At 36.1% G+C, this 26,768-nt stretch overlaps 2 protein-coding genes across 3 annotated transcripts in view; one reads left to right on the forward strand and one right to left on the reverse strand.

The window, feature by feature from the left end:
- Positions 1-1,251: 1,251 nt before the first annotated feature.
- LOC140749728 (nucleoside diphosphate kinase homolog 5) lies at positions 1,252-9,283 on the forward strand. The gene is made up of 4 exons (XM_073082875.1): positions 1,252-1,462; positions 7,135-7,307; positions 7,989-8,134; positions 8,569-9,283. The coding sequence occupies exons 1-4, from the start codon at positions 1,322-1,324 to the stop codon at positions 8,814-8,816; spliced, it is 708 nt and encodes a 235-aa protein (XP_072938976.1). The 5' UTR covers positions 1,252-1,321; the 3' UTR covers positions 8,817-9,283.
- Sap-r (prosaposin) overlaps positions 9,277-26,768 on the reverse strand; it is a 28,107-nt gene continuing 10,615 nt past the window's right edge. The window contains exons 5-21 of one of the 2 annotated variants that reach the window (XM_073082873.1): positions 25,128-25,161; positions 23,919-23,979; positions 21,728-21,875; positions 19,954-20,151; positions 19,374-19,487; positions 18,363-18,562; positions 17,937-18,034; positions 17,315-17,565; positions 15,425-15,619; positions 14,825-14,959; positions 13,879-14,016; positions 12,528-12,798; positions 11,643-11,770; positions 11,292-11,478; positions 10,670-10,809; positions 10,007-10,149; positions 9,277-9,715 (exon numbers count right to left, since the gene is read on the reverse strand). In XM_073082873.1, coding sequence (XP_072938974.1) covers positions 10,009-10,149; positions 10,670-10,809; positions 11,292-11,478; positions 11,643-11,770; positions 12,528-12,798; positions 13,879-14,016; positions 14,825-14,959; positions 15,425-15,619; positions 17,315-17,565; positions 17,937-18,034; positions 18,363-18,562; positions 19,374-19,487; positions 19,954-20,151; positions 21,728-21,875; positions 23,919-23,979; positions 25,128-25,161 — 2,439 coding nt within the window. In that variant the 3' untranslated portion in view covers positions 9,277-9,715; positions 10,007-10,008. Of the gene's footprint in view, positions 9,716-10,000; positions 10,150-10,669; positions 10,810-11,291; positions 11,479-11,642; positions 11,771-12,527; positions 12,799-13,878; positions 14,017-14,824; positions 14,960-15,424; positions 15,620-17,314; positions 17,566-17,936; positions 18,035-18,362; positions 18,563-19,373; positions 19,488-19,953; positions 20,152-21,727; positions 21,876-23,918; positions 23,980-25,127; positions 25,162-26,768 lie in introns of both variants that reach the window. The other variant, XM_073082874.1, reaches the window with a different exon arrangement.

Below are 26,768 nucleotides of genomic sequence, written 5' to 3' on the forward strand. Positions count from 1 at the left end.
CTACTAACGTCCCCTTTGTAGTATTTCCGCGCATACAATTTAAATAGGTACTTCCTCTCATCCAATTTTAGTCTTCTTCTTCGCTTCTTTTCCATAACAAAACACCTTGTGAAGTTACGGTAGATTGACGCTCAAAATAGTTCTGTAAATAATCTATTTTGAATAAAACATTTTTGAATTGTTTTGATTTGAGACTGTATCCACCTTAGCTTACTGTGTACACATGTAACGACAACCATTCCACACAACATTTGTATGAAAATGAACAGTTTTCACCCACATCGACCATATTTTGCCGTGCGTACCAACATTGTGGACAATGCTAACCACATAGCAACCACGACGCAAATACAAGCGACATCGTGTATGAGAAATCGGCTATTCTATATGATACAGACACGTTTATATAGACACAACGCTTTGTCTGCATGACCTTTACGACATTTGTAGTTGACGTATTGCGTGGTTGTAGTTACGTCTGAATAGACACTTATTTTTTTCTTCAATCATTTACGATCTATTCGAATCGCAAGGGTATGTGTGCTTCGATCTATTGTATATATTTAACACTTTTATTAAAATGACATAGGACTTTATTCTGGGTGTGGCCATTCATGTATCAGTGGAACAAAGGGAATCCCAGCATTAAATTATAAGAGAAAGCGCTTATATATTTACTAGAGTTAATAAAATATGAAAGTAAGTACTAAAAAGATATCTTTACGACTGTTCTACGACAACAGATAAGCACAAAAGCTCTCTCGCTTACGAAGCTTAATTCTGCCGTCAGAATTAACGACTTTCATGTCATTGTTCTTGCTAAATGTAGCCGCATTGTTTTGTAGGACGAAATACGACGCGAGTTGACGACAGCCTTCCCTGTTGTATAAGTTGGTTGCATAGTCGTACAACAATACAATTAGGAGATCCAAATAAATTTAATTCAAATGTTGGTTTTGATTTTGTAAAGGCTTGGTAATACCTACATTCGATTTCGATTAAAAGGTATAGAAAACAGAGAACACCTACTTGTGTTTTTAATTTATCTTCCTAAGAATTTGTACATATATTATTTTGTCCAAAGTAGGAAGATACTTGTATTTAAAGATTTTTTGAAGAAAATACATAAAAAATATTTTATTTATTTACGGTAGAGTAAAGTGGGGTTAAAACCAGATTGCCCTTTTTTAAGTATATCCATAGCCAACTCTTAATACAATACATTTAAATAAAAATAAAATGTTAAATTGACAATTCATGTAATATTGACTTTGTCATGATTGTTTGTTTCACTTTCTTGATAAGCCTTTGATATTTTATAATGTCGACAATTTCGAGTGGATCTGACAAAGAGATACATGCATATTCGGAGCGTACGTTAGCCATTATTAAGCCCGAAGCTTACGAGAATGCTGAAGATATAGAAAATCACATACGTGACCATGGATTCATGATTCTTGCCGTAAGTATGTGATTTTAATCTTCTTATTCGTACGCATTGAATAATATGGGCTTATTATCAGTATACCTACTCAGATTGTAAAGAAAAACTACATAAAAGCAAAAAGCTTAAGGGGTGTTAAAGGGTGTTAAAAGTACATTTACTCTCAAAGGGACGAATATTTTGTATCAAGACGCTACTGCTCTACACTATATTCCTGTATTTACTTAATACTTCATATACTAGGTGTATATTGGACGAACTTTTTTAGTTTCCGCAAAGTATAAAGTATATAGGTTTGTATTTTACTTTACAAATACATTTCAAGACTTTTCCATCTGGTCGATATTTTAAGAGCTTCTGAGATTCATAAATGCATTTAGGTCATTTATATAATAGGAACAGTTTTCGTCATTTTTACTACCACACAAGAAATTTATATCTTAAATTGTAACATAATAAGTTCAATCAACTGTCAGCCATGTCGCTGTATAGACATAACATTGAAATAGCAATGCCAATATTAACTGGAAAACATTGTAAGAGGCGTGCAGCGGCGCCGCCTGTGTTTTATGACTCATGCAGCGATACTCAAACATGTCCCCTTGAGAAAAAACTCAGGGGAAATCCATGCGTAGCAATAAGAGGTAAAAGGGGCCCCGACAAACATTCAATTATTATAAAAATGCTAATTGTATACGAGTCATAAATAATAATATACGTATTGAAATAAAGGCATAGTCATTAAATTAACTAAGATAGGAAAGAAATAAGACATAATCTTTTCATTATATTATAAATTGCTGTCCATTAGTAAAATTACAATAACGCGTACTTAAACCTACCAATATCTATTTCACTGCGTGCATTGACGTAATTTTGCACATTTGTCTCAACTTTGAATTCAGAGGTTTACCGCAAGCGGCCCGACGATTGAGTACATCTGAGTTACAGTTTACAGTGTATTATAATGACATCATAAACGCTGGATCGATGCGAATGAGCGTGGAACTGTTGCGCCAATTCGCTTAAGTAAAATAATAAGAACATACATATTATTACTCTATTATCAAAGGCTAAAGGAAATTCTAAAGGAAATTATGTATTGGCTCTACATTTAAAATGCCCATCAACAAGTACCAACTTAGCGCCAAGGTGCTAAATTGTGGGTTGGTTAGCGGAAATATTTGCCAAGTTTAAGAATTCTCAAGAACTAATTTCTTCATAAGTTTTCTTTCACTTTTAAAGTAAATTGTATTATTTTTAATTTTAATTTTAAAAACATATAGTAACTATTATTTCAAAGGCACCTACTTTATTACACAATTTTGCCGAAACAATTCTGAAGAAGGAATTTTTCTAGGTGTTCTCCTTCGCCTGTAAATTAGTGAATAATTTTAATAGGCACATATAATTAGTTCATTATATTAAAGCGCTTAGTATTACAATACGTATCGCATACAAATATATAAAAACATATAAATACAAACAATAAAAGCACGAATATCAAAATATTAAGACCAGGACGAACTCCTCCAGTTTGCGTTTAAAAATCAAAAACGTGACATGGTTTCGAAATGCAAAACGCCCCCAGATAAATCTGCAGCAATACACGAGGGATGATACGGAATGTGAGGGGTTGAAGAGTCGAATGGACTTTTTAATTTCCTCTTTAAAATGTACTAACAAAATTTTGATATAACTAAAACATCGGAACTATTTCAATAAAAGAAAAGCGGCCTGTATATGTATATACCTAGCAAAGCACAATAATTTAAATATTGAAAATTTGACCAACCTACCAACAGGAATACGATGGAGTTGCATAACTTACATTTAAAGTAAAAGTAAGTAAGTAGGTACTTAAGTATAAAAAGATTCAAATTAAATTTTAACATTTGCAATTATTAAGCGAAAGCAGTTACCTATGTAAGTAGAATACAGGTTCATATAAGACTAGCTGATACTTACATCAGTGTATTATTATTATTGTTTGTTTATTAAAGATACCTATACGTATATTGAGTGATTGCCACAGTCTCGTAGTTTCTTATGAATATGAAGACGTTGTTTTTTAATATTTTACTCATAGTCATCGTCATGAATTTTATTATTACAAACATTATAGTTTTAGAGCCTTTTTATTCGGCAGTCATTTATTTTCTTTTGAAAACATTCAAAAATTATAACGTGACGTGTTTTAGAATAGAAAGCACCCCAAGACGAATCTGCGATACATGAGGGGCTCTAAATGTGCATGTCCGAGTGGCCGGCGCGTGGCGGAGAAGGGTTGGACAATATCACCATGGTTTTGGTGAGGACTATTCTAAAAAAATTAATTCAATTTCGACTTTAAATTTATTTATATTTTGTTTCTTTACTTATTATTATAATAACTGTCACGTCGTATAACACATAATTCTGTTTTTTTTTTCAACATTAATTGTATTAGCGGTGATACCAAGGTAGTATTAATGATCGACCTCTGATAGAAAAGATATAGAATAAAATATGGTATATACGTAATAATATCGACATATAATGAAAGTGTTCCTATGGAACCTGTAATTATTTCTCTCATTATATTTAAGCATGGTAGGTGACAGCCGCAGACCGATTCTTGATACCTAGAGTACAAAACTACCTACCTAGTAGGTGACAGCCGCAGACCGATTCTTGATACCTAGAGTACAAAACTACCTACTAAGTACAAAAAGTAAATCTTATGTAAAACATTATTAATTAACATAACAATACATAAATCTCACATAGTCCTCATAAATATCAGTCGTTGGATTCGGCTTTTTGAAAGTTTCTAACAAAATGTATATTTCCAGTTGACTCTAGTAGAATGGTTACCCTAATTGGTATGCAAAACACATATCTACATTAGTTTGAGAGCACGCGAGGGCGAGCTTTCATTATTCCGCGTCACAACCAACCCTCGTTAGTGTAGGGCTGTCACGCTTTACTAAATAGAACATTATTTTTGTGTGTTGCAATCATTTGTAGTCCGAAAATATTTTTAACTACTGAGTTTCGAGGTTTCGAGTTACGAGGCTTTTACACAAGGCCATAATATTATTAATCTTATAAGTACCTATGTCATAACTAAAATTATTTTTAAATAAAAAAATATTAAGTTACCTTTGAGAAATGGGCAGTTTAATAATTGTTAGTTAAAAAAATAATACATTACAATGAATAACATATAAACCTGCTTGTATAATTAAGTTAAATATCAATAAAACTAAATTATGTGGATAATAATAATAAGCTGCAACTCACTACATGGATATATTTTATTGCAAAGGAAAAACTTCGTTACTTTAGCGCCATAAAACTGAAATTAAAAACAAATGGAAAAAATCAAAAGACATGGAATGTTTGTGACAACCCTACGTCCCACGTCATGTCGTCAAGCGGACAGCGCTGGCAGTGCCGTCGGCCGCTATCTCTACTCATTGACGTTTCAAGTGGGGCGACTTCCAAAATATCTCTGTATTAGAATATATTTGTAATAAAAAAATCCAAACCTCAAATAAATAGAGAATTATAAACTGTAATTTTGCGGTTTGTTATACTTTATTTCCTACTTCTAGAGCCCAATAAGATTCAATTGTAATTGGAGTGAAGAATAATAAATAATAACTTTAAAAAAAGTTATAATAATAAGTCGTAAAATACCAAATTATTACTATCCGTTAGTAATACGGAGTTCCCTAATAAGTTAAAAGATGAATAATCAGTAGTACTTACCTACTTCCCTATTCTTCTTATGAAACTTCTTCCACATGCTTGAAAGCCGCCATTCTGATTCAGAGTACCAAGTTTAATCTGTTGACATCACATTAGATTGATGTTTTGGCTCTTTTCGTACGTCCATGTTGTAAACGATATAGAGAATCGTAGTGTGAGTATAAAGCTTCCTCTTTGTTCGAAGCCGGCCAGCGCTGTTATCTATGGCAACCATACGAAAACTAATTACGCATACCCTTTTGATGTTGCAAGGGGGACCACGCCACGATACGCACGATCGAAACACTATCTAGGGTCTACTCTATCAAATTGGATTTTTAATCATCTGCCTACATAGGCATAACACGCTATGGGTGCATATATTGAGACCTTGGAAAACGATAAAACGTGGTGATTTTTTTTCTTCACAATATTGAAGTAACAAACTAGCATGCAGTCCAGCTAATGGTAAGAGGCTAGTGCCGCTTATGGGCATCTGTAATCAACCCAATATTAGATTCCTACCTAAGATTGGTCAGAGATGCGTTGTTACGTCTGAGGAGTAAGTTGGAATACTTCGGATAAGTAAGTCAAGTCTTCCTTACCACACTGCAAACCGGAGACGCAGCAGCACTTAAAACTGCTATAAAGCAGAAATAAGTGCGGCGATAGTGCCACCGGAGTGGAACCTACCTACATACCTGTCTGTTAAACATTTAATTAACTTTATACTGCTTGGATTATATGATTTATTTATATAAATCTACTTTAAAATGTTTACTACCGTCTTGTTGCACTGATTAGCTTTGCGGCAAAATTTCAGTCTTAATCTTACTTATTAAGACAGAAATTTATATTTAAAAAAGCGGGTAATAAGTATAAATTAAAGTAAAGTAGGTACATGCCTTACTTGGTCAAAGCTTGTTAGATACACGTAGGTGCATACTGGTTTGGTAGATAAGTAATTAGCATTGTGGACTCTTTGTACTGTACCTAAGTAGTAAACGAGGATGCTTGTTGTCCAAGTGATCAAAGATCATGATCACTGCCGCCGATGCATATCTGCAACAACCCCAAACAATAATGGGGTTCTACCCGATATATCACAGATGCTTTGTGCCTCCGAACATATGAATGAAACGCCTCATTTTAGTATAGAGAAACAACCAAACTGTTTAGAACATAACACAATTTTATATTGTTATACCTAATAATGAGTTTAATATACGTGACGGTGGTTTTACCCCTATTAAACTATAAGAGTTATATTGTCTTCCATTCCGCAAAACAAGATAAGTCGTACCTACCCAGTAAATACGAAATCTAAAGTTAATTATGAGTCTAGACTAGGCTGCACCGAGGTAACGAATAATTAAAATGCTTTATTCAGTGTAGTCTCGACGGTGACGGCTCGGAATTAGTTTTGTTTTATTTTAAAAGCATTTTAAGCTCTAAGCCTTGGCTAAGAAGCCAATGTAAACTGACAGTAATTTATACATTTTACAAGCAATAATCTCAAACTTAATTCTTTTTGGGGATTAATTTAAAAAATGAATCTAGCTCTTTGATAATAGGTATAGTCCCCGCCAAGCTGCTAGTCCGCTCTGAAGTTGTTGCGAGCAAGTGTAGTCATACAGTTTGCTATGGCGACGCGATTCATTTCTATATTCAGAGTATTCTATATTCGGACTAGCAGCTTTACCCCTTTTTATAGTCCCCTATACTTTACTTGAGTGATTATTTGTTTACTGTATGTGTGTATATGATTAGTAGATTGACCATTTTTGCTCAGAAAATGAGAAAATAAAGGTTACGCAATGTGGGTACTATAGGAACCTCGTTCTGTGGGGAAATGGCTTATTAAAAATACAGCAATGGGCCCTCGCAAATTGTCAGTCTCAAACACGATCTCTAAGTACGAACGTCACTAATAGTTTATTTTTAATGTACACCAGCGGCGCGAAGTTCGTCTGACGGCAGAGCAGGCAGCGGAGCTGTACCGCGGCCACTACGGCCACCACCACTTCCCGCACCTCGTGGCGCACATGTCCAGCGGGCCCATCATCGCGATGGTGCTCGCCACTAGGAACTGCATACAGAAGTGGCGGGTGTTGTTGGGACCGGCCAGGTATGTGTTTCTTTACGAGAACGCCACTTTTAAACATCTGAATAGCATTGTTTTCTTATGTTATAAAATGTATAAAGTTAATTTGTGTTAAGGTGACTAGGTAAGTACTTACTGTTGCCTATTACACATGTGGCGAATATCCAATTGGGTAGGTAGTCTATCTGAAGTTAATCAAATTTTATTTATATCATTTCTAAAGACTAATATAGACATTAATCACTTCACGTGCGTCGGTACAGATACCTCACTATTTTATTTCAACTATGATCAAACGTTACATTTTTCTTACATGCTCGAGATAATAGCAGTTTTATTTATTGAAAAATTAAAATTAAAAAATTAGGGTTTCCTTATACACAATTATATGCTAGTACAGTAATACCTCGACTTACGCTACCCCGACTTACGCGAATTCGATTTTCAAATCTCGTCCATTCTCCTTTGATTTGAGCATCCCGCAACTCCCGATTATAAATTAATAATAAGCTTACTGACCCTATAATTATTCATGTAAACAATTGTATTTGTTGCGCGGAGTTAACACATTCGAAAACATACCATACGATGTTATTTACATGCATACCCCGACTTACGCGAATTCGACTTACGCGGTTATCACTCGGTCCCACCAATCGTGTAAGTCCGAGGTATTACTGTATATATTTTTCCTAATAACACCAGAGTAGCGGAAGCTCAAGCGTACTGGCCGGATAGTCTACGCGCGTGCTACGGTCGTCGCACCAAGTATGGCGACTATTTCAACGCGTTGCACGGCAGCGAAAACTATGCCGAAGCTTTGAGAGAGATACATTTCTTCTTTCCAACCAGTAAGGATAACCCTATATCTTTGAATGTCTCGTGTCTTTAAAAATATCTTACGACACGTAAGTCTAGACGTCTGGAGTATAAGTAGATGTATAGTACGTATACGATGTGTGATATGTCTATACAGAAAAAAAAGGATGTATCGTTTTAATATCTTCACCATGCTTTGGACACCTACGCTAGTTATTTGGAATGCCCAGAAAGTGACAAATATGTACCTATTTTAAAAGAAAGCACTGTAGTTATATTTGTATAAATTGAGCACAAAACAATGTAAAAATTATTTTCATTTACTCAAGAAATCACAAATAAAATGAAAAACATCAAGATTCTTGAATGAGCGTTTATAAAATATAAAAATAGTATTTAATTTACTGGTATTAAGTTATTTAATAGCATAACATCACTTATACAATTAAACTATTCTGTTTTCAAGTGGTAATCGGCCCCCTGTTACGTCACTGGCAAGTAGGCGACTACATCCAGAAGCACCTCACCAGCACGCTGCTACCCGCGTTGACTGCGCTAGCACAGGAGCGGCCCGCGGAACCAATACTCTGGCTCGCTGATTACTTGAAGCAACACAACACCAACGAACCGGAAATATCCACCAAGTCACTGGAGGAAATCGAAGAGAAGCGATGCCATACGCCTTCGCCGTCTCAATTATCGTTGGCTAAATAATGCTACAAAAATGAAATGGTTGAATTTTATTGTACGTCTGTAGCGGCTCTTTGCCTATTTTATTTAATAGCAATAAATTTTTTTCTTGTTTAGTTTTTTAGATAGTAACAGGTAATAAGTATTAGGCGGAATTATTTATACAAAATTGACTTCAAGTTCTTAGATTACAGGTGACAGTCTTCATACTCAAAGAAATACTACATCCAACATGACATAAATGTTCAACTCAGTTTTTGAGGAGCAGCAACTAATTTGTTACCATTATAGACCTATGTTTAATAAAATTAGAATCATTACAGATGTTCATTGACCGCAGTGCTAACAATTTGTGAATTTGTTGTAATTTAAACAAACCTGTTTTAATAAGATTTCAAAATTATATTGACACGCCGATAAGAAATGCACTATATTCTTGAAATTGTTATTAATCTATTAGGATTTCTTAAAATAAAACAATCAATGATTTTCCCCCGGCTTTTATTTCCATGTTATAGGTTTACAAAAGATTTATTCTATCACAGGCTAAAAAGTTAAGAATACGAAAAAATTCCTACGAATTCCTACGCTTGTTAACATCACTGATTACGTATAATAAGAAAACAGCAGCAAATAAAAAAATATAAGTAAAAATAACCATTCTGTGACTATATATTGGCATCAGTATAAAACAATTACATCTTCGATAAAAGTAGTTTTGCGGGATATTTTTAACAAAATGAAAAATATAAGCAAACAATTATTTGTAAAATGAAATCATGTCGAACCTAAAATAGTCACTTTACATTTTGCTATGTAACAAACCAAGATGTGAAACTGAAAACGCTTTACAAAATTTAATAGCTTATGTTAATAGAGATTACGAATATAGACTATAATAATATCTAATTCTGCAGCTCCACCTGGAATCAATCAAGAATAGTTGCATAAAGTAATTTCGTTGTGATTTTGAAATTAGTTAATTAGTAATTTCATTGTAAATTCAAATTTTCAAAACCGTATATTACATTTGTTATATATGTACCATAGTGTAACAGTGTAACATAACAAAAAACTAAAAAAACACGCTTTTATGATAAAATCAACTTAAAAGTAGAAAATAATTTTCAATCTAGGAATCAATTAAGGAACAGTAAATAGTATAATTGTGGAAAAAGTGTGGGGTGCTGTTCGAAACCCCAACGTATACTCACGTCTAGTGCCCGTTCTCCCGGTAGAGCGCGAGGCGCGCGGGCTGCTCGCCGCACAGGCCGATCTTGCGGCACACGCCGCGCGTGCCGTACTCCTCGATCAGCCGGATCACACCCTCGCCGTAGATCTCCATCAGCGCACGACACTACAAACGCAATATAATATTAAATGTCTCAAACAAATCTACATTTCGACATCCGCGTTGCAGAGCGATTACCATACCGGTCTGACGAGCAAAGGGTTCGGAGTTCGAGCCCCGTCCAGACAGATATCTGAGTGATGAATTTAGATATCGGTTCTGGGTCTGGGTGTTTGTGTATTCGTCTTTGTGTGTTCATGGCACCCACGATACAGGGGATTTTCGTGATTGTGATCGAACTCAAATATTTTCTCGTTTTCATAGCGCGTTTGTTAAATTGTGTGTAGTTGTTAAAGTTTTTGTTTTTTGTTGATTTTGTTTCTTATTATTTTGTTAAGGTTTACAATACCTGTAATCGTATTTTGACAGTGACATTTCTTTGTTTAAATTTTGGACACCTAATTATGAATCAGACTATAGGATCTCCTCTGTTTACACATATATCGCGTCGCCATAGCAAATTGTATGGCTCCACCTGCGCAACAACTTCAGAGCGGACTAGCAGTTTGGCGCGGACTGTACTCACCCTGTCGTAGTACTTGGCGGGCAGCAGCGCGCAGGACTTCTCCACGACGTGGACGACGTCGCGGTCCACCTTCTCGTTGCTCAGCACCTTCTTCACCGCCATCACCACCGTCTCGCACACCGCGCAGTCCAGGATCTCCTCTGTTCAACAGTTCAATATTATAATTAATATAATTAAATACAGATGAATATAAGAAATCGTTTAAGTCCAAGAACTACTGAATAATGGATATATGTCATTACTTCAAAAGAATTTTCAATATTCAGATAAGACTTACTGATAATAGAGTATATATATAACAATTTGTAACACTTATTTAAGCCGTGACAACTAATTTCGTGAGAAAATTCATTAGGATGAGATTTGTTTTAAAATGTTGAAATTCATATAATTTGTATTTTAAATATTACATATTTATAATTTGGCAGTTAAGGAAAACATTATAAACCTAAAATACTCAAAACAATCTGAATGTATTCATTAAATTTTAGGTAATCCTAATTTGAATTATTAGAAGTACACATAAACTCTCAGTCACTCACTTCCCTCGCACATTTTCTCACTCACTCATTCCTCGCTCGGTCACACATGTCTTACAATTACAATATTTTAATATACATACCTCGTACAGCGGCAAACTTGGAGGGGTCACAAAGCTTGAGCTCCCGGCAGACCTCATTGGGGTCGAGGTCTTGGGCCAGCAGACTAATGACCAGGTCGGCGTAACGCTCCACGAACTGATCGCACTCGCCGCGGACTGACTTCGGCATGCGCTTGCACACGCCGTGCACTATCTTCTTGATCTCATCCTGGGTATAGAACACAGTATTAGACTCATTACAGACATACTTGATGGTCGCTTTATATGTATATCAGACTGCATTCACGGTCAAACAATACCTACTACCTTCAAAACCTCCATAACCTCAAAACAGTACACAAACCACTATTTATTTTAATAAAAAAGCCATACATCGTTATGTTTATCCTTGATCTGGTCATCAATCTCGCGCATGACGAACTCGCAGAGCACGCACACGGTCTTCTGCGTCGGCTTCTTCGGCCGCCCGTTCACCGTATGGTCGGGAATCTCGTTGGTTTCTGATGATAGAAGGAAAGAAAGAAAATGTTAAAATGTGGAAAATTGTAACACACAAAAATAAATGCTTAACTTAAAACTGCACGATTATAAATAGATATTAAAAATAATGTACTCGTAATATGAGATACAAGTGATAATGACAAAGATTATGAAAATAAGCTATTATTTAACATTTTATTGTTATATTGATTGGAATGAAACTAACGAACTAACTAACATAAATATAAATTAAAGATAACTATTTTTTAAACCGCGTTTTTTTAATATCAAGAATATTTGTTTTCTGAAAAAATCCGCACAAAACTATTCATTCCATGAAGGGACTGGTTCACAAACTAAATATTTTTTAATGGGATGCAATACAGTGACAGCTCAAAGGTAATGTAGAAAAGGCTTGTAGAACTACTCAAATACCACAATTAGTACCCCTAAGGGCCAAGTATGAATTTAGCACGGCAGTGGCACCTCAGCAGTAGAAACCACGCTAGCTTCTACCATGTATTCGTTTTCAGTATGGTAAATATTTTTTTTTTAAAATGGCAAACCAACTAAATACATTAACAACATTAAAAAGAGACTACAAAACGCTAGTTATTATATTATGTACTTAAATTATAGGTGTGAAACAAAGTCAATCACAAAAAATAATTAATCTAAAATGGATGCAAGATAAAAAGGAACTTTAAATACATAAAAATAAATTATCGGTAATATTTAATATAAATGTAATAATTAGAAAAAGCTTCAGAAACTTACCTATATCGCCTCTACTCTCCACCTCGACAGGCTTAAGAGAGGCCTCATTCCTCGGTTTCTCGTCAGTCTTGCTTTGTCGCGTGATCTTCAGCGGGTCTGCGACGGAGTCCTGGCAGAGCTTCAGGAAGACGCAGATCTCCTGGGGGTCCATATCGGCCACCAGCATCTCGACCAGCTGCTTAGTGTAGGTGTCCACGAAGTCCACGCACTCGGTGCGGAGTTTAGCGGACAGGTGGGTGCATAGGTTGTCGAGGGCGTGGCGGATGTTCTCCTGTCATAAAGGAAGTTTTTATTGCTAAAAAGCTCCTCATATTGTACGTTAAAACATATTAAGTGGCAGAGTCTTACAAATATATTATTTCGGTTATATGTCAAAATATTGTACATTCTTTTATATTGATCCGATTGATTCTTTAACATTACCTGTGACGATTAAAATGATTAAAAATATCTATCTTACACCATACTCCTGTCATAAAAAGGGAAGTTTTTATTGTTTTCATTTGAAAAAAAAAAACTTGTTATTTTGTACGTTAAAACTTAGTGGCGGAGTCTTACAAATATATTATTTTGGTTATATGTAAAAATATTGTATATTTATGTGTAGATTCTTTAAAATTGTTCGGATTGATCCTTTAATAATACCCGGTCGATTAAAATGATTGAAAATCTCTCTTACGCCATACCTTTTTTTTTTTGTTTGCGAGGGGGAAACCTTCAAATGGTACCCGACGACGTGGGAGCGACGCCGGGTTATATGGGATTTTTACCGCACTAAAACCCCCCGATGGCCGTCCTCGGCGCTTGGTGGAGAACTCCGGGATCTCAGATGGAACACAACCGGAGTCCTCCGAGCGCGATGCCCCAATCGGGCTCTTCCCTGGGGGAGCAGTTTACGCTCCTCCCACACACCTAGTGTTTGCAACGGTATGCGGCCACACACACCGTCGTCCTTCCCGGGGTTACTTGCTGGACGGTTCGAGCTCCCACCCTTGCCGCCCGCAACCCCAGATGCCCCCTTTTAGTCGCCTCTTACGACAGGCAGGGGATACCGTAGCCCTACTCTAGTCCCGAGCCTACAGGGACACTTACGCCATACCCTATCGCTATGTTTTCACACATATGTAAGTTTTGTCCTACTTCAAAGAGCCTATATTTCTAGTTTCTACTAACTTTAAATCTAGAAAAGCTGTCGTGTCGTAAATCGTGTCAGTCCAATTCTCAAAAAAAAAAAAAAAAAGAACTGGCTACATAATACCATGTGTCATTACGGTTCACAGTTACGAATAAATTACATGGATTATGATTTATACTAAACTACTATGAGAAAAAAGTTGATTTCAGTACAAACCTCACTGCGATTATTCTTAAGCATCGTCTCCAATTGCTCAACAGCAAACAGACAGAGCGGACAGTTGGACTTCTCAGAGTTGATGGCCACGTGACGCACTGGACCGTTCTTCGGACAAAGTTCAAGGGCTGGACACACCTGCAATATGAACATATTTGATAAGTTATTACAAAAATATATCACACTTAATTCCTATAAAAAATTTTGTAAATGCGTAAGAAATATTGGTTATTATTTTGTTCCAATAAAACGTCACAGATGAAACAGTGCGCAGTACCAAATCGATTTTTTTATGGTACTCTTGAATAATCGTAAAAAATATGCGCAGGCTTTATATAACATGATGTATGTTAACTGACATCAAATTTCCTGTCAGGCATTGTATTTTAAAAAATATGTAATGGACTTTTAATATAGCTATTTCAGAAAATCCTCTTAGTGATTCACCAATGATCGACCCATTTCGACTTAAGGTGAAAAGTGAAAAACCTAAGGGAATTGTTCGGCTGCAACATCTAACTCTTCAGAGGTGCAGCCTTGAAAATTAGAATTCTCCGATATACTGATAGAAGTGTTTTTTTATAATATAGGAGTAGCAGACGAGCATGCAGTCCACCTGATGGTAAGTGGCTACTGCCGCCCATGGACATCTGTAATAAATCCCAGATAGGATTAGATATTCCTACTTGAGGTCGGCCACAGATGCGCCGCTACCCTTGAGGACTAAGCTGGAACGCCTCGGAAAAGTCTGTCTCCCTTACCACACCACCACTTCCACTTACCACCCTTCAAAACGGAACACAGCAGCGCCTAGCACTGCTGTTATTAGGCAGAAATAGGTGTAGCGGTGGTGCCGCCGGAGTCGACCCACAAAGGGTTCTATCACCTTCAAAGAAAGAGATTAAGAAGGTTCAACTCAGGGTTGAGGTTGAGGTGTAGCACTCACGGTGGAGGGGTCGATCTCCTGCACGAGCAGCGCGATGACGGCGGGCCCGTACTGCGTCACGAACTGCCGGCACTCGCCCGTCACCGCGTCCGGCAGCGCCTCGCACGCGTTCTCCACCACCTTCCTGATCGCCTCCTGCCACACACAACAAACGTTATATACGCGTTGTTTTGTAATATGGAAGTACCGAAACATGTAACCCCCCTGATGGTAAATGGCTATTTTTTACCATGGACAGCTAAGCCTGGAATCAACTGGTGAAACATGTTTTGTTATGGGTTAGAATGATTTTTATGAACTGACATACAATAAAAGCATATTAAAACTTAATATCCATAAACATTGGTCAACGCACATAATGTAAAAACTGCAATTTACAGTTACGATGAAAACGTGAATAATGACGTCCCATAATAGTACGAATCTCAGTGCATTCATCGCTACAAATTACACGTGCAAGTAGAGCAGAAAGTATTAACAAAAGTTGCAGGGCTTTTTGCTGAGTTGCGCGTGAACTACTAAAAACAATAGCCCCACGACTAGCGTCCGGAATGAAGGACATTAAGATAATCGGCAATGACGTCATTCGGCGGTACCTACCTCAGTGCGCTCGTCGCTGAGCTCCACCTGCAGGTAGTGCAGGAAGTACTCGCAGAAACTGCAGAGCGCCTGTCCCCGCTTTGGGTCCTGGGGCACCGCCACGAACATGCGTTCAACAGGCAGCGGTGGCGGCGGCGGTAGATCTGCCTCCGCGCCCAGGATCTGTACGCTCGCTTGCTTGCCCGATACGTGGGTCTGGAGGAATAAAAAACTAAGTAGTAAACGATCATGCAGTACTCCTGTTAAATAACATATGCTATGGCTATGGATGACAGTGATTATGTGCGACTGCTATGCGCTGGAACTGAATTATTAAAGATAGGTTCTTCATATTGGACTAGAGTGTATAGCCGCGGAAAAAATCCTACAAATGGAAGTTCATTGGTCGAAGCTAAACAGATCGGATGTTCTTAAACCGAATATAAGACCATCTGGCAAGATTTAAATTATTGATTTATTTATTGCACCGCTATAAAAATAAAATAATTCGCCAAGTACGAGTCGAATTCGCACATGGGAGGCTTCCGTACCACCAAATGTTCATTCTTTTTAACTTATTTTTATGCATTTTATTATTTTCAACAATATTTAATTATATCAGACAACAATAGATGGCGTTGGGATGACGATCAATAATACGTAAACAACGTATAATATCTAAGTAAATATAACTCAAAGGTGACTGACTGACATAGTGATCTATCAACCCACAGCCCAAACCACTGGAAGGATCGGGCTAAATTTGGCATGCATGTAGAAGTTATGACGTAGGCATCCGCTAAGAAAGGATTTTGATCAATTGTACCCCCAAGGGGATAAAATAGGGGATGAAAATATTACTTCGTAACGCGAGCGAAGCCGCGGGCAAAAGCTCGTTATTAATAAAATTATATTCAAATACGTTTTATGGTTATTATTTGTATTTATTATAATACCAGTTATTATCGGATTGTAAAAATTTCAACCGTTTCCCTAGTACGGGTTAACAGTTAAAATGAAAAATCTCGAAAAATAACGGTTTGTTAAATAGCGACCCCCTTTAATATTCAACTTTATTTTATTTTTAGTATTTGTTGTTATAGCGGCCACCGTTATGCATCCTGTGTATAAATGTCATGTGTCTATCAATTACAGTTTCGAAGATATAGCCCTGTGGCAGACGGACAGACAGCGAAGTCTTAGTAATAGGGTTCCGTTTTTACCCTTTGGATACGGAACCCTAAAAAAATACAATAGTGCAAACTTAATGCCTGATGACATTCTCTGCCAGTCAACCCTGGGTGGAAGGAGAGAATGGCGGCAGGTGTTAATTATATATACATAAAATAAATTATGTTATTTATTATATATATACAGGGTGAATTTTTCAAACGGGCCTTGAGGGCTAAATCCGTAACTATAAGGATTAGCGAAAAATGCTGAAAGGAGTTACGAGGCCGATTTTGATAAAAACTAAAACTGCATCATTACTTTTTTTAAATAACTTTTTCCCTAGCCGGGAATCGAACGAGTTCATTTTGAAAAAAAAATACATCCTCGATATTATTCCACTATTTGATAGTGTTGATTATAAGCTAAGTAGCTAAAAATGCTGAAAGGAGTTACGAGGCCGATTTTGATAAAAACTAAAACAGCATCATTTCTTTTTAAAAATATTTTTTTCCCTAGCCGGGAATCGAACGAGTTCATTTTGAAAAAAACACACCTATATTATTTCACTATCTGATAGTGTTGCTTATAAGGATCAAATTCTGGGAAATAATGATAATGACAAACTATAGGAAAAGCCTCAATTTTAAGAAATCCTCGTTAAGCTCTAACCTTAGCTACTTAAAAAAAAACCCTTACATATTAAAATCAAAATATCTGCAAAATGTACATAGAGCGTACCTTAGGAGGCCTATAGCTATTAGCCTCATCGGTTCCTATAAGCCTGGAGGAAGGAGTGGCGGCCTTGATCGCGATCTCGGCGGGCAGCAGCGGCGCCAGCGGCATGTCGGCGCGCGCGGTGCAGATGCCGATGAAACCGCAGATCTCCGCCGGGTTCAGTTCCGACACGAGGAAGTAGTAGATAGTCGAGTGGTACTGCTCCACCAGTTGCAGGCACTCCGATTTGAAGCCGCCCGTTTGTTTGCATAGCCCTGTGGATATGAAGTGTTTTTATAAGGATGTTTTTATGATATTTATATCGTGTGGATAAATGTGTAGCCGCCCTGTCTTGGTGTAAAAGGCGCTTAAAGGTGAGAGTATAGCATACTGTCACCTCACTGTCAGTATAGAATGTCGATATACCTATTGTAGTTACCATATGACAATTATAATTATAAATGAGATCACTACACTTACATGTTCATTCATTTTTAAATAGTCAATCATCATTGAATGTGCATTACGATCTGGGTAATTACGATATTCGTTACTACGCGTATTTTATCCCGTAGTTCCATTTAAAGCTAGAATGTACCGAGAACCAATAAATCTGAAAATATATTTGCTATAATAATATACATACCAACTAAAACTTTGTGGAATTCGATCTCGGTAGTGTTGGCAATGAGGGTGTCGCGAAGGTGTTGCACTAATTGTTCGCAAAACTCGCAAGGCACATCACTAGAAAGGCACAAGGTTTGTTATAAATAAAAATACATTTAAAATCACTAATATAGTAAGATTAGTTGCGTTGCGTTGCATCTTCGGGGACTAAATTGTGATGCTAAACCCTCCAAACCAGAATACAGTAGCATTCAGCACCACCAACATCCAACAGCCATTATATGTCACCTTATTCACAATTTGATTTGATTTGACTAATTGAGCACACCTGGTACTTTCACTTTCACCTTGCCGCCAATTTTAATTTTCTAAATTGCATTTATCTCTAATCTATTAAATTGAATCAAGCCAGTTAGAAAACTTAATGGTATCCATAATAACTTACTCAGATGCCGTCAGCTGGTCGAGTTTCTCATCGGGGAAATCGTAGAGGCTGTGAGAGTGAAACATGTGGGAGCACTGTGAACTGAGGTGACAGACGCTTTGTGGAGTCAAGTCCTTCTTCACCGCGGCAAGGATGTTCTCGTAGTACTTGAACACTAGCATCGAGCAGGAATCGGATAGGGATCCCGCTTTGGTACACATCTGGTAAATGAAAGAGAGAATGAACGAATGAATATCATGTCTATACACACACATAGGAACTTTGAGCGCGTTAGGAAATTTAAACAGCGTATGTTAAATTAAATAAAGTCATAACATTTTTTTATAATATAGGAGTAGCAGATGAGCATGCAGTTCACCTGATGGTAAGTGGCTACTGCCACTCATAGACATCTGTAATCAACCCCAAATAGGATTAGATGTTCCTACCTGAAGTCGGCCACAGATGCGACTCCTGAGGACTAAGCTGGAATGCCTCAGAAAAGTATGTCTCCCTTACCACCAGACCACAGTAGCGTTTAACACGGTAATTATGAGGCAGATATAGGTATGGCGGTGGTGCCGCCGAAGACGAACCTCAGAGGGTTCTACCACCTTCAAACTGTAACATGCAACTAAATTACATATTTTATATTAAATTGTCCAATTGTCCATACATATGTATATCGATAGTCAGTATGTCGTTACAAATACTAACAACTGATGCATTTAAGTAATTTTCGTCGCATAATCTTTACTATTGTTTACTTAAATTTCTAAATATAAATACATATGTAAAATATAGTTTAGTTTAGTTTAAGTAGTTGTGTACTTCCTCCTGAGGTATTCCCGGAGCACTATGACATGGGCTCTTCAAAAAAGGTGCAAAAAGAGCTCTCATACAAAGCCGGCGATGCATTGGCGACTCCTCTGGTGTTGCAAATGTCCATAGGCGGCGTTGACTACTTTCCATCAGGTAGCACGTCTGCCCAATCGTTAGGTTATACAATAAAAAAAAATAGTGTCAACAGACCTGGAGCAGACCAATCAAGAAGTCATCATAGCTGGTATCATCGAACTTCTTCCTGATGACTGTCATCGTCCTGCGGCAGTTGGAGCAGCCTTGCTTCAGAGCAAGTGTTGCATTCTGTGAATAGAATGTATCATAATATTTACACCAAAGTAATAGTAAATACATAGTAATATCATAAATGCAAAAGTTTTGATCTCAATCGTTTGTTATGATTTCAGTTGTACACAACTTTACTAGATATGATGAATTTAATAGTTTAAACCTGACAAACAGCACCGACATCAAATATCAAGTTAAATAGGATATAAAAAAATACATGTCCTTTTCGATGTCGCAAAATATTGGTGCTAATAATTATAAGTAAGAGTTTATTAGAAAGATTGTTTGAAAAGACTTGAAACACTTTTTGTAATATTGAAGATTTCATGACTACTATCCAACGATGACAACTGTGACCCGAAATGCCCTCAAAGACAATGTAAATTGCTCGGAAAAGAAAGCACTTTGCTAAGTTCGTTCGATTGGTGGGTATCTACTTGAGCCACTTTAGATATTCGATATACATATATAAATTCCTCACATAGTCCTCAATGAGCTTATCAATCTTGGCGTTGTTGCAGAGTCCGGCGACGGAGCAGACCGCCTGCGGGTTCATCTGCGAGGCGAGCGTCTCCACCAACTCCGGCACGAAGTCGTCCGATAACTTGATGCACTCCTTGCGCACCAGCTTGATGGGAATCAACTTGCACGAGCCTTCGAACACTTCTTTTAGTTCCTCCTGTAAGATTACAAAATTTGTATAAATAAAAAATATGTATATTTAATAAATAGATAGGCTTTTGTTACTTTATTTTTTTCTATAATAGGACAGATTTTTAATAAAGCAATAAGTAGAAAATATTTTCAATTTGAATGTTATGTGAAGTCTACCAATTCGCACTTGGCCAGCGCGGTGGACTAACCTTCCCTAAACCTTCTCATTCTGAGAGGAGACGTGCCCAGCATTGGGACAATTATAGGTTGATGATGATGATGATGATGATGATGATGACGATGATGCATGCATGTCTAGATATTTATTTTTACTTTATAATTTTCATTTTAGTATACTCTGTATAATGAAATAAAGAGTTACATATTTTGTTCTAAATAAAGCTATTATTGTATGTTATTTTTAAGGATAGGAATGGGAATAGTAGTGTTTTTACTTTTTGTTACATTAAAATTTAGTATTTTATAAAGCTATTTTGTAAAGTACTGCATTGATTGCACTCATTGCATAATACAAATTAACATATGAAAAAATATCTTATACATATTATATGCCATCTTATAATATAACGATAAAGTTACAACAAATATTGGATTAAGGAGAAAGAAAATCGGAGTATAGACTTTACCGCAAATTGACGGAGTTTGTTTATACCTAGTACTACTAGTACTGTGGACTTTCCTAATTTAATTTGTACGTAATTTGGTAATTCATCATATATTATAAATTTCAACTGACGCAATTAATTGTTTTCAAAAGCATTTGTTTTCAATTATATACTAATATTATAATTGAGTACATAACGTAACAAACTATAAACTAATTAACTTATAAAACAATAATCTAAACAAAGAACGGGCAAACTAATTATTAACTCCGTTTATCGGTCATCGAACTACAACCGTTCAGATCACGCAAATAATTCTTTACGATTATATAAACAAGCATTTTATGGGTCACAATTGTACTATTTAAAGGCCATTAACATCGTATCGAATACAATGTAGAAATTTATCGTAATGCGTGTCTAGTTCTTATTGCGGATCAAAACAAATAAATCACAGTTAACGGTTTAATTACATTCACGTTTAGCCATTCAAGTAAACAAGTATTATAAATCAAATGAAAATATTTTTACTTTTGTTACAAGTGGTCGCGACAAACTGCTAGACCGCTCTAAAGTTGTTGCGAGCAGATGTAGTCATACAATTTGCTATGGCGACGCGATTCATTTCTATATTCAGAGCGGACTAGTAGTTTTACTAGGACTATAACTATCTTTAGTGGTAACAGAATTTCTGTTACCACTAAAGGTAGTTTCTTTACTTTCTATGAAAAAATTACAAAATGGCGTTTTCTGTCTATTAAAATGTAACAAATTTGTGCTTCGTGACGTCACTAGTTATCTCATGCTTCAGTTTTCCAAATTAAAATCGCTAATTGGTTAAGTATTACATTTCTTTGGTGTAGAAGTCATCACGAACCTCGGTTCCTCAAATCTGAGCATTACAACCAACACGAGTTACGATCCAATTTCCATTCAAAAGTTGTAAAACCCCGTTCTCTAACAAAATCAACAAACCTGCGTCTCATTGCTCTCCAGCTGGTCGCGGGCCTGTGCGACCATGTCGGTACAGATCTTGCAGATGCCGTCATTGTCTTGTGGGAACTGCTTTTGCGGCCACACGCGCTGGGCGCAGTGCTTTGTTGCTTTGCACTCGTGACCCGTGCTGAATAGACACAAACCTTTTAATAAACAATAATACAGTAACAACAATACAGTAGCAGACAATGTAGTCCAACCAGTGGTAAATGGTGGTGATATTCTGTAATCAACCCCACATAGATAATAAGAATATAAGCTCTCGAGTAACATTGTATATATTTGCAAAAAAATAGAGGAACTGAGAATAAAACCAATTCCTACTGATTAGCACTGAATTTGTTTTAATGTATATAATATAGTCCATATCTTGGCTTATCATTTCATCTTTATTTGTTTAAAATCAATCTACTCTATCCAAACTTATTGCAATTTAAACTTCTCACTTCTCTAACATTGCATGAATAAGCGGAGTGGAGAATTTTAGTTTACCGATGTGCTCCGTGAGTTGTATAGACGGCGTCTATAATTTAAGTTAGTCTAAATTAACACGAACAAATAGCTTGTCAACCGTAAATAGATTCAAAATCTTGAGTCTATCACAGATTTGTGAAGGGTGTGGTAAGGGAGACATACTGTTCCGAAGTGTTTATCTTATCTGGGGTTGCAGATACTATCAAGTCAATTGTGTGCTCGTATGCTATTCTTATATTATAAAAAAGATGCATTTATTACAATGACGAGTAGGTATAGTCCGCGTAAAACTGCTAGTCCGCTCTGAATATAGAAATGAATCGCGTCGCCATAGCAAATTGTATGACCACACCGGCTCGCAACAACTTAAGAGCGCACTAGCAGTTTGGCGCGGACTATAAACGAACACCCAGGACCAAAACAGAAAACGAAATTCGTCAATATGATATCTGTGTTTCTGGGAATGGTGTCTGATTAATATGGAGGCATCGCATCATCACAGAGTATATTAATTTAAGTTTAATAGTTATGTAACTAACGTCACTCCTTCTATGTATTATTATAATACCAACTGTCATACATAACTCAGTGTATGAATAAGAACATAAGTGAAAAAGTAATGTAACTAAAATTGTTCGTACTCTTAAGTTGACAAGTCCTACATAAATCTTAACGTCTGTACTGGAGAATCTTTCATACTTTAACTGTTATAGACTTTATTTATAATACGATTTTCGCTAAAACATATATTATATATTATGCTTAATTATGATGCATTATTGCACCAAGGAAAATATTGGATATTATTATATCGTTTCAACTACAAATACTCGTAACATACACTTCATTTATAAAAAGAAATCAATTTTAAGCAAAAATGTACACATCGTTTCACGTTAATTGCTTGACAAGTATGACTAATTATGTTAGGCATAGTTTAGTCAATAAGTAGCGGGAAGTTTCCACAAAGGAAAGTGACCTACATAAACGTTATTGCAAACGCATTATATTTTGGCGACAGAAGTAATGTTTGTGTAACATTTCGCAAGTCATAGCTATTATGCTTCGTTCAAACCACAAACAGTAGCTTGCCCTAGCACTTGTACATTAATATACGATCATTGTTTAGGACGAGCAATCCGACATAAACAAATAGTGTAAAAGTACCTAAAGTAATTGTTATTACAGCAGTCGAACAGTAATGGAATGATGACGGAATTTTAAATACGTTTGAATATTTGTACAATCTGTGATTCGTAATTCATCATTTCCTGCGAGTGCCCTTAATCGATGTTTGTTTTGTTAGTAATACAAACTAATGAATGTTTCTAGAATTGATAAAAATTTAGAAAAGACTAATCCGAATATGTTTCCCCAGCAAGACTTGCGCTACCAAGTTATGAATTGCAAAGCGTCGTTAGACAGATATAGTCCGCGCCAAACTGCTAGTCCGCTCTGAAGTTGTTGCGAGAAGGTGTAGTCATACAATTTGCTATTATATATTTCTATTTCAGGGCGGACTAGGAGTTTGGCGTGGGCTGTACAAATGTTATTGAGGGCTATGTGAAGCTTATACGTCAGTAAAGTATCTGTGATCAACGTCACATAGCTTGTTTATCGATAATATATCGATATTTGCTCTATGTAAACTACAAAATTATAGGAAAACAGTTGTGTATAAGTAAGATATTTTTACCTGAAGTTACTGCACCAGTAAGCGGGACCCCACGTACAACGGGAAGCGCCCAAAAGTGCAGCTGAAAATACAAAAACATTGTTTTAAATGTTATTATAAAAAATCTTGTTCTATTTTTTAGTAGGTAGAACGCTTCGTGGCACGACTTCGGTAACACCACCACTACGCCATTAGTAGTAACTAATAAGCCTTATAAGAACAATATTGCAATAGTAACAAGAAGCGAAACAATATAATACAAGAAGCGCTGTGCCTGCTGTGGTCGAGATTGATGGGTTTGGTAAAGAGAAAAAGGAGGAATGCCCCATATAAAGTAGGGGGCGTTCCAACTACGTCATCAGGCAAATATTTATTTTCAATCATCCTTCTTAGACACTATTGCTTATTTTTCCTATCACATTTTTCTCAACATAGACTAACACTTAATATTGACGTCAATTAGGTATGTTTTATTTTTAAAATGCAGAATATTTACACAACACAAGTGCCAAAAATACTTTACTTTTGGCACTCATATCTCTCCAAATCATCATTATTGAAAATTGTATTTGTGCGAAACAAAATATTTTATGTCAATAGTTTGTAAGTTATTTGCTGTGTATACAGAGAAATAACTATTTTATTCTAATCATACATCATAGATACACCCTTTTCTCTCTGCTTAAAAGTAAGTACCTATAGGTACATACTGATAAAGGGCACGTTTTTGTTAAGGGACATAGGTCGTTTTTCACTGAAGTGATATAGATTATTTTTATACTTTTTACTACTGAATATTGTGTATTTCACACGTAAAAATTGCAAAATTGTACATAGGAATGCGCGTCAGCAGAACCACGACAATTAATATTGCACACTCTTCGGATTCGGATACTCTTTGGACTTGTCCTATGTCCTAAAGAGGTAAATTCATTGATATAGGTAGGATCATATTGTTTTAAGTAGCCAAGACTTCATTCTATTCTGGTCGCATATGATCATTCAACATTATAGTTATCTGATTCAATATCGTTACCCCGTATATTATTGATCCAATACAACATTTTGTTTTGAAGTAACATTGTATAGAATATTAATAAACATTATTTGAACAGATGTTGAACATAAAATACACAATGAATGTAAGGGTTTACGACTTCTGTGTTATAATATGTTTTTATTATTTCTGCTTCGCTTGAGGATAATGGAAGTATTTAAAACAATACTTACGTTTAGTCTCCTTTGGCACTGCAGTTTTCTTCTTCTGTAATAAAATACCATATCGCGTTAACAATGACGAATAGATAGATATAAAGGAAAACACATGTCATTCGAGCTGTAGATAAGAAAAATAGATTACTGTCATTATGTAAAAAAAACTTTTCAGTGAAAAATGTTTGTAATAAAATTCGATCAAATCAAATCAAATCAAATCAAAATTTTTTTATTCAAAATAGGTTCTTTACAGATCACTTTTTGAATGTCAAAGCAACTACCACCACTTCACAAGGTGTTTCGTTATGGAGAAGAAGCGGCGAAAGAAACTCCATAACACACATCTTTTTAAAAAAAAATGTTTTTGACAATGTTAACTTAACGTAATGGTACATGTGGAGCTGGAGCTAATTCAGACCACACCGTTTTGTCAGTCAAATAATCACTTACTTTATAGTACGCTTTTTTACATAGCGTTAGTTTAACGACATGTTTAAACTTTTTTTCTGTGAGATTCAAAATGTGGTCGGGTATTTTATTGTAGTAGCGAATACAGTTGCCCACGAAAGATCTAGCCACCTTACATAATCTATGTTTAGGAATTGCTAATTTATTTCTATTTCTGGTATTAAAGTTATGGTGGTTACTATTTTTTTCAAACATATCAGTGTGTTTTCTTACATACATAATATTTTCATAAATGTATTGACTATGCACCGTCAATATATTAATAGTGGGAAACAGTTCTCTTAGGGACTCACCACGCCGCAGACTATATATTGACCTTATTGCTCTTTTTTGAATAGTAAATATAGAGTCTATGTCAGCAGCACTGCCCCACAGTAGAATGCCATAAGACATAATGCTGTGAAAGTAACTGAAATAGACAAGTCTGGCAGTGGGGATGTCTGTTAACTGTCTAATTCTTCTGACTGCAAAAGCTGCAGTACTAAGTCTGCTGGACAAAGCAGAGATGTGGGGACCCCACTGAAGTTTAGAATCAATGGTAATCCCCAAGAAAACAGTTTCATTGACGAATTGCAAAGTCTCACCATTTAGAGCGACATTCATCCCCGTACTCCTTACATTTGGTAGCATAAATTTAATACATTTAGTTTTATTAGAATTTAAGAGTAGGTTGTTTGCATCAAACCAGTTCTGAATCCAGCAAAGAGTTTTATTAATATCGTTCATATCCTGTGATTGTCGTTTTACTCTAAACACCAAGGAAGTGTCATCAGCAAACAAAACAACCTCAGATAAATCCTTTACTACATTTGGCAAATCATTTATATAAACTAAAAATAGAAACGGACCTAGGATGGAGCCCTGAGGTACACCTATTTTAATATTAGAACCTGCTGATAATGCTCCATTTACTTGCACTCGTTGGACTCTATTGTTTAAATAAGAATTTATCAACTTTAGAGAATTTCCCTGAATACCATAATATTGTAATTTTAACAATAAGGTTTTATGATCAACACAATCAAAAGCTTTAGACAAGTCACAAAAAATACCTATAGCATCATGTGCTTGTTCCCAACAATCAAAAATATGTCGCAGCAATTGAACACCAGCATCTGTGGTAGAACGGCCTTTAGTAAAGCCAAATTGCTTTTGATGTAAAAGATTATTTAGTTTAAAATGAAGCAA

The sequence above is a fragment of the Epargyreus clarus genome, unplaced genomic scaffold (genome assembly GCF_041222505.1).
Source record: "Epargyreus clarus isolate Ecla_fem2 unplaced genomic scaffold, WU_Ecla_fem_2.2 ptg000018l, whole genome shotgun sequence".
Classification (NCBI taxonomy): Eukaryota; Metazoa; Arthropoda; class Insecta; order Lepidoptera; family Hesperiidae; genus Epargyreus; species Epargyreus clarus.